At 45.8% G+C, this 7,515-nt stretch overlaps 1 protein-coding gene across 1 annotated transcript; it reads right to left on the reverse strand.

The window, feature by feature from the left end:
• Positions 1–2,593: 2,593 nt before the first annotated feature.
• On the reverse strand, positions 2,594–3,596 carry CSTB (cystatin B (stefin B); the record flags this gene model as incomplete). The annotated part of the gene is made up of 2 exons (XM_009700403.1): positions 2,594–2,722; positions 3,495–3,596. Coding segments are annotated over 2 exons (231 nt in total), but the record flags the coding sequence as incomplete, so codon positions are not given.
• Positions 3,597–7,515: the final 3,919 nt, after the last annotated feature.

Consider the following 7,515-nt stretch of genomic DNA (forward strand, 5'->3'; position numbering starts at 1 on the left):
ATAGTATTAGTTACACAAGTACACAAATAAACAAACTCACAGACTGGCTTGCAGTTGGAAGGGTCTGCTGGAGATCATAGTGTCCAAGTCCTCTGCTCAAAGGAAGGTCAACTAAAAGAGGTGGTTAAGGAACACATACAGCCAGAATTTTGGTGCTGTCCATCAGTGGAGCCTCCACAACCCCTCTGGGCAACCTGGTCCGCTGTTTGACCATCCTGGCAATTGTTAAGGACGGAAAAAAAAAAAAGGGGGGGGGGGTTGTCCTGTAGTTACATGGAATTTACTTTTACTTCAATGTGTGGCTGTTGCCTCTTACCCTTTCACGGCACTGAGAAGAGCCTGGCTCTTTACTGCCTCCCCTTCACCTTGTCTCCCAAGGCTGAACAAGCCCAGCTTTCTCAGCCTCTCCTTTTAAAGTCAGATGTTCCAATCCCTTAATCGTCTTGGTCGCCCTTTGCTGGATTTGCTCTGGTACATTCCCGTCTGTCTTGTACTGGGGAGCCCAGAAGAGGGGACAGCACTACTGCCGTTGTCTCATCAGTGCTGGACGTGAGGGGACGACCAGCCTCTCCAACTGCTGGCAAAGCTTTTCCTAATGCAGCCCAGGGATACTGCTGGCCACCTCTGCCTTGGGATGACTCCCAGGTCCTTTCCTGCAGCGCTGCTTTCCAGCCGTGCAGGCCCCAGCCTGTCCCAGTTATTCCTGCCCAGCTGCAGGACTGTGCATCTCCCTTTGTTGACAGTTGTGAGATGCTAGTTTCTCCAGCCGGCTGACATCCCTGTGAACAGCAGCACAGCCATCCGGTCTGTCAGCCACTTCTCTTCGTTTTGTGTCATCTGCAAATCCGCTGAGGATGCGCTCGGTCCCATCAGCCAGGTCACTAATGAAGGTGTTACACAGTATTGGTCCCAGCATCGACCCCTAGGGCACACCACTAGGGAACCGGCCTCCAGCTGCAAAAATTTGCGAGGACACCAGTTCAGCTAGTTTGCAGTCCACTTATCTAGCACATACTTAATCAGTTTGTCTATGAGGACATTACAGAAGACAGTATCAAAAGCCTTACTGAAGTCAAGGTAAATAACATCCACAGCCCTTCTCTCCTCCACCAAGACATGTATCTCATCGCAGCAGGCTATCAGGTTGATTAAACATGATTTCCCCTTTGCAAATCCATGCTGACTGCTTCCAGTCACCTTTTTGTCCTTAATATGTTTGAAAATGGCTTCCAGCATTATTTACTCCATCAGCTTTCCAGAGACAGAGGCGCAGCTGATGAGCCTGTAGCGCTCCTGATGCTCCTTCTTGCTCTTCTTGAACATAGGAGTCACATTTTGTTTCTTCCAGTCCTCGGGAACCTCCCCTGATGCCCATGACCTTTCCAAGGGCACTAAGTGTGGCCTTGCAATGACACTGGCCAGCTCCCAAAGCATCCATGGATGCATCCCCTCAAGTCCCATGGCACCATCTAAGTCCAGTTTAAGTGTTCCCCTAGCCTGATCCAGCTCTGCCGAGGGAAGTCTGTCTTTCTCCAGGCTTTCCTGCTCATCTTAGGGACCTCAAATTCCTGAAGGCAAGTCCTACCAGCAAGGCTGGGACAAAGGCAGCATTGAGTGCCTCAGCCTTTTCTGTGTCCTCTGCCAGCAGGTCCCCTGCTCCACTGAGCACAGAGGACCCACATTTTCCTTACTGTTCCTTTTGCTGCCGATATGCCTGCAAAAGCCTTTCTGGTTATCTTTCACGTCTCTCACCAGACTAAAATAAAGTATTTCAAATTAAAACATAGAATAAACATAAGGTTATCTGGAATATGAAAAACACGTATGGAAAAAATCTCTAAGCAAGATAATAAGCAATATCAAAAACCAGTAAAGAGAACAGTGAAACACCAGTCAAGTATGCCATCTCATGTCAAGAGAAATATTTATTGTTATTAATGCAGAAATGCTTGTCCTGCTTAAGTTCCTTTCCAGGACTTTTCCTTAGGACTGAGAAAATAAGCAAGCTGTTTGTTTCTTACTGATACACCCTCTACTGGACATTATATCCTACTGCTGCAAGTGGAGAAACCTGATTACCAAGGGAACGTTTGTTTCAAAACACCATAATCCTCCTCTTTCTCTTGCTTTCAAAATTGCTTCAGCTCAAGTCTCTCTTCAGGTCTTTGCCAATAAAATACATAGTACAATTTAAATCTACAGATATACTGATAGTTGCAAAATAGCACAGAAAAGGTTCAGGTTTTCCTCTTGCTCCTTGCTAAAAATACATGAGTGCTACTGTCACTCCCCCCTTCAGTTTCCAGACCAAGGAAGTCCACAAACAGGACTCAGCCACCGTATTCTGGTTAAGTTGCACTGAAGTCAGGGCAGCTACTTGGGTTTGCGTTACTTGGGTGAAAGGAGACCTGTGCGACTCTAAAATTTAGATACTGCACAGGAGGCAAATGGTATAAAGATACTGATTTTTTTCCAGCATTAAGTTAAAAGCAAAAGACACTTTCTTTTCTCCTATGTTGGCACAGGAATCAACATTTTGCAGCCTATAGAAAATATGTAAGAAGCCATTAGGAAAACATACAAGGTAAGCTTGCTAGAAAAAAGCCAGTTCATCGTGCTTAGTCTTGCTGCTCTGGTAACTGTGGAGACTCAGCGGCTTATTCTCGTGAGGAAGGCTTCTGAACACCCGCAGGTGCATGAACTTATCATTGCCAACATGGACCTGCAAAGCATGAAAACCAGTGAGTTCCATGGAGTAACAGCAGCCTTCAGCAGCAGGGATGGTGTAGGTTGGTGTGTTTTGGGGATGGAGAAGCAGAGAGGTGGTAGGAAAACCCATCACCTCAGAAGGTGTGGTCTTGTTTTAAACCAGACTGGGAGTCATGACTTTGTGGAAATACCACCTAATCCTTCCAACTTTGTTAATCCTCCCTGTGCCCAGGAACATACAGGTAGGGAGTCAGATAGGAGCTGCAGAGAAGTGATTAATGCATTAAATACATGCAAAAAACTCTAATCTTATCTGGCACAACAAGCTCTTAAATGCTTTGATCACAGTTGCTTGGATTTGTGTGTGGTATCGCTACAGGCACAGTCAGAGCAGGTTTGATACTTCACTGTATCTTCACACATCTGGATGTCACTTAATACACTGTTAGTGCTCAACATCGCAGACATGTAATTATCCCCCAGAACAAGTTTCACAAAATAACTGAAAAGTAAAAATAACTATGAAAATAGAAAAGTACTTTTATCTCTATTTAATATAGCCAGGGAGACAGGCTGAGAGGTGGGGGGGCGGGTGGTATTTTGTGGGTTGGTTTTTTTTGTGTGGTTTGTTTTTTTGGGTTTTTTTTAATGTACAGATTTTTTTTCTTATTAAAGCTAAATCATAAGCATCCCTCTCTAGGTATGTAAAGAACAAAAACCATCATTCCAAATATTATGCATGTTAATTAAAAAAAGAAAAAATCCCATTGTCCAGTGTCCTCTACCTTGATGAAGTAGTTTGTTCCAGCAACCACCTGAGTTTTAAACTCCACTGCAGTGAAGACATCAAAGGTTCTCCCTTCTTTTTCTTCCAGCTGAGGTTTTACCTTAAGGAAACAATACGTTATTTAAGACTGATGCAAGATTCAAGTATTCAGGACTTAAGGCCTACACTGTCAGTGTGCCTCAGCACCCATCAGGTCACTGCTGCTAAATTCCCAGACACAGAGTTCCTGCTTTTCCAAGTTATTAAAAGATCAAAACGAGTAATGTTAAGCTTTGCGTTAAAGCAGGACCAGAAAGCCAGACAGGCAGCGAAGCCAAGACAGCAGTATGAGTCACTCACTACAGACTGACACCAAGTCTGGAGCCTCCAACACAGAACTGTGTGGGTATTCTACAAGACTTACTTTGGCCAATGATTTCCTGTCGATGTCTCAGCTTCCCTTTCTGTCCCGTATATCTAACAACAAATCTAAAGTGGTTCAGTATCTACACGCACAAGACTATAGGTCTTTTTAAAGAGAAGTTTTTAATATACATCATTCTTACAACAAGAAAAAGGGCTGTCTTCAGCATTAGATCCTTTTTCAAATTTGGAACAAGTTATTACAGACCCAGCATCACAGATCAGACAGACATCCAAAAATCAAACTTTGAAAGCAAACTACTCAAGCCTAAGGTTTTACAACACTTATTTGACAGTTCTTCCAGCACACCTGCTGGAATCTGTAATGTTGTCAAACTGCAAATATTTTCTGAAAAATAACTGAACCATAAAGCCTTCTGAGTTATCATCCCAGTTTCCAGAGTGTAAAACCTGTGCTCAAGAAGTCAGAGTAACTTGTCCAATATCCCCAGAGGGAAGCATGAACTCATATGAGCTGCAGCTCTTCTCTCCCACACTTGGCTCTCTAGAACATCATGGCTGTACAGTAAAATTCTTGGTCAGGAAAGCAGAAGGTTTCAGGCTTTGTTTACAAGGGCAAGACAAATTAGTCTTGGAGTCCTTGCTGCAAGTGCAGTTTGACCCAGGCCTTACCTCCTGCACTGCATCGTTATGTAGCCCTCCCTCCACTCCCGGTGCATCAGTACCAGAAGTGAGTAGATTTTCCAGCTATATGGTGTGCTTCCCCTTCTTCCTAAGGTCAAGGGGAATAAATACATTTGCTCTCCTGTCTGAATCCCACTTTTCTTGGGGGAAAACAAGTACCAGTTTGCCCCTGCTCAGCTGCTCTAGGTGAAGAAGGAACTGAAACAATTCCTGCAACAGGGTATGTTCTCCCACCTCTCCAGCACCAACTCTGGTGCCTTTCCAAGACAAAAAAAAAGAAAGCGGAACACTGGGCTCCATGACTGCAGACAGCTCAGAGCTGCACGCAGCTTGCAATCTTGTCAGGGTGTTACCGTGGCAGTGACTCACCACAGCATGTGACAAACGAGCACCCCGATTCAGTATGGGCAGGGAGAGCCGAGAGAGAAATACTCTCTGAAAGACCTGGTATCAGCCCACCCTGCTAGTTCATCATCTCAGTCTAGATCTGAGGGTCCCGGTGGACAGTGCACTAAACATGAGCCAACATACTGGGCTGCATCAGCAGGAGCCTAGCCAGAAGAGAGAGACAAGCGATTATTGCCCTTTACTTGGCACTTGTTAGAGAACATTTGGAATGCTGTGTCCAGTTTTGGGCCCCCAATACAAGAAAGATGTCAATAAACCGTAGTGAGTTCAGCAGAGGGCCACCACGAGGTCAGATGGCTGGAGCACTCGTGCTGTGAGGAGAGGAAGAAAATGAGCTTACTCAGCCTGGAGAAGGCTTTGAGGAGAGCTTTCTGGTACCTCCAAGAAGACAGGCTCTTTACTGAGAGGTGACGGCAGAAGAATGAGACACAATGGTCATAAATTGAAACTGGAGGTTCAGACTGGATATAAGGAAAAACTTTTCCCCTGAGGACACTCCTGTGGTCCCACAGGTTGCCCAGAGCAGCAGTGTAGTTTCCATTCTCAGAGGTTTTCAAGACCTGACTGGACAAAGCCCCCAGCAGCCTAGGGCTGCTGACCCTGTTCTTAGGCAGGAGGTACAGTTCCTTCCCACCAAAACAATCTGCGATTCAATCACAGGGCTGAAATTATCACGCCCTGAAGGCTCTTCGCTGTTCTGCACGGCCTGTGTGCTTATTCCCAGAGCAGTTACTAAAAAGCAGGTGGTTCAAAATCACCGTAACCTCTGCCACAGCTGCCAGTGAGAAGGCACAGGCTGAACAGGCCTGGGTGGAAATCCTTGCCGGGGAGAAGCAGCTCCTACAGGACTCCTAAGCCAGACACCATCGGAAGGAAGCTGTCCTGCTCTGTCTCACGCTGTACCTGCTCTGGGCCAACAGCAGTACTTGCCAGGGCCACAAATCTGAACAATATTTGGCCATGACCAGGATTCTTACAAAACAATACAATGGAGGCAAGAACTGGAAAAGCAGGAACAGAAAATGTATTTTATGGCAAGCAAACTGACAGGCTGTAACAAATCTCCACAAAGATTTGATTTGAAGCAAACAAAACAATTTGAGAAGTCTACCTTGATTTAACAAAACTAATGCTTCCTTCACAGTCTGTATCCACAGCAGGATATGACTGCATGGGCAAATTTCAGTTTTGGGCTTTCCCACTTGTATTTCATTAAATAATTTAAACTGGCAGTCAAAACAAGCTGGACAAACTTTGAAATATTTATGTGATTTAAATGAAAATGCCAGATTTTTGGTTAATTCTGTTCACTTCTGAATCCAAATGGGTTTCATTTTTATACTCTTCATCTTATTTTCGGATTACCAAACCACTGCAGTCTGCCACAGAACAGAAAGTCAGGATTTCAAACCTAGTATCTTAGTTTTCAGTCCATGTGCAAAGTTAATTGCATATTTGCATTATCTTTAACAAGACATGTAGGCCTTTCAGGTCAAAACAATACTTGTGACTCACTCAGCAGTTCTCAATAACGTACTCATTCCTGCAAACTCAGGTTGATGCTTACGAGATGCACATCTCTCTTTTTTTAAAATGCAGAATCATCAGCTTCTACAAGCTAAAGGTTAATTTCAGTGACTGCTGGGCCTTTGGGTGCTCTGTACGTGTTTAGAAACTGCTGCACCCTGGGGAACAAATCCGGACAATGACAAAGAACACAAGAAGCTGGAGCTCGTCCTTCATCTTTCTTCACTGGCTTGACACACCCTAGTTGATAAACCCAAAAAGCAGAAGGAACTTGAGTTTCCATGACTGAAACAAGACCACACACTTTGAAATAATTTTGTTGTACGTTGGCATTTTTAGAGCAAAAGCATATGCTCCATTAAAATGGGCAGTAATCTGAGTTACTGTAAGTAGTATCAGCATTTGGAGCTGACAGTGCTAGGAGTTGAAATCTGCGTTGGGGAACAACAGAAGCAGCAAACAAGTTCTCTTGCTTATTCCTCTCCCCCAAAAAACCTGTGGCTACAAGGTTTAGACTTTGTAAGAACCACCTGAGCTCCTTCCTCAAGCTCAAGAAAACGGACCTTTTAGAGCTGGGACGTACACGGGTTGCCCAGTGGCTCTGCACCGACGCTGGTGGGTAGGACACCACCTGCGCAGCCAGCATCGCAGCGGGAAGCACCCCAGCTCTCCCAGAGCACTCAACGCTGCCTACGGTTCCTCTCTAAATCCCTCGAAAATGTCCTCTTAAAATGCTGAACCTGCTCTGCCTGGAGTCAATAAGACTACGCAAGGCCAAGCAGGCACAGGGAGGGCTCCAGAGAGCCAGTGCCTGCCCAGTGCACTGCCACAGTTTGTCAGCCTTCCTGCTTTTAAACTGAGGGGGGAGGAGAGGCGTCTCCGCGTTCAGCTGTGTAGAGCAACGGCCAAACACACCTGGGCCCCCGGCCACCCCCTGCACGGGGGACCGGGTCCGAGCGGTTATTTCCAACCCGCGGCCTGTAGATGCGTGCCCCCTCGGCGGGCAGACCCGCACGGAGAGCCGGCGGCTGCCAGCC

Source organism: Cariama cristata, unplaced genomic scaffold, assembly GCF_000690535.1.
Source record: "Cariama cristata isolate BGI_N322 unplaced genomic scaffold, ASM69053v1 scaffold16255, whole genome shotgun sequence".
NCBI classification, from domain to species: Eukaryota; Metazoa; Chordata; class Aves; order Cariamiformes; family Cariamidae; genus Cariama; species Cariama cristata.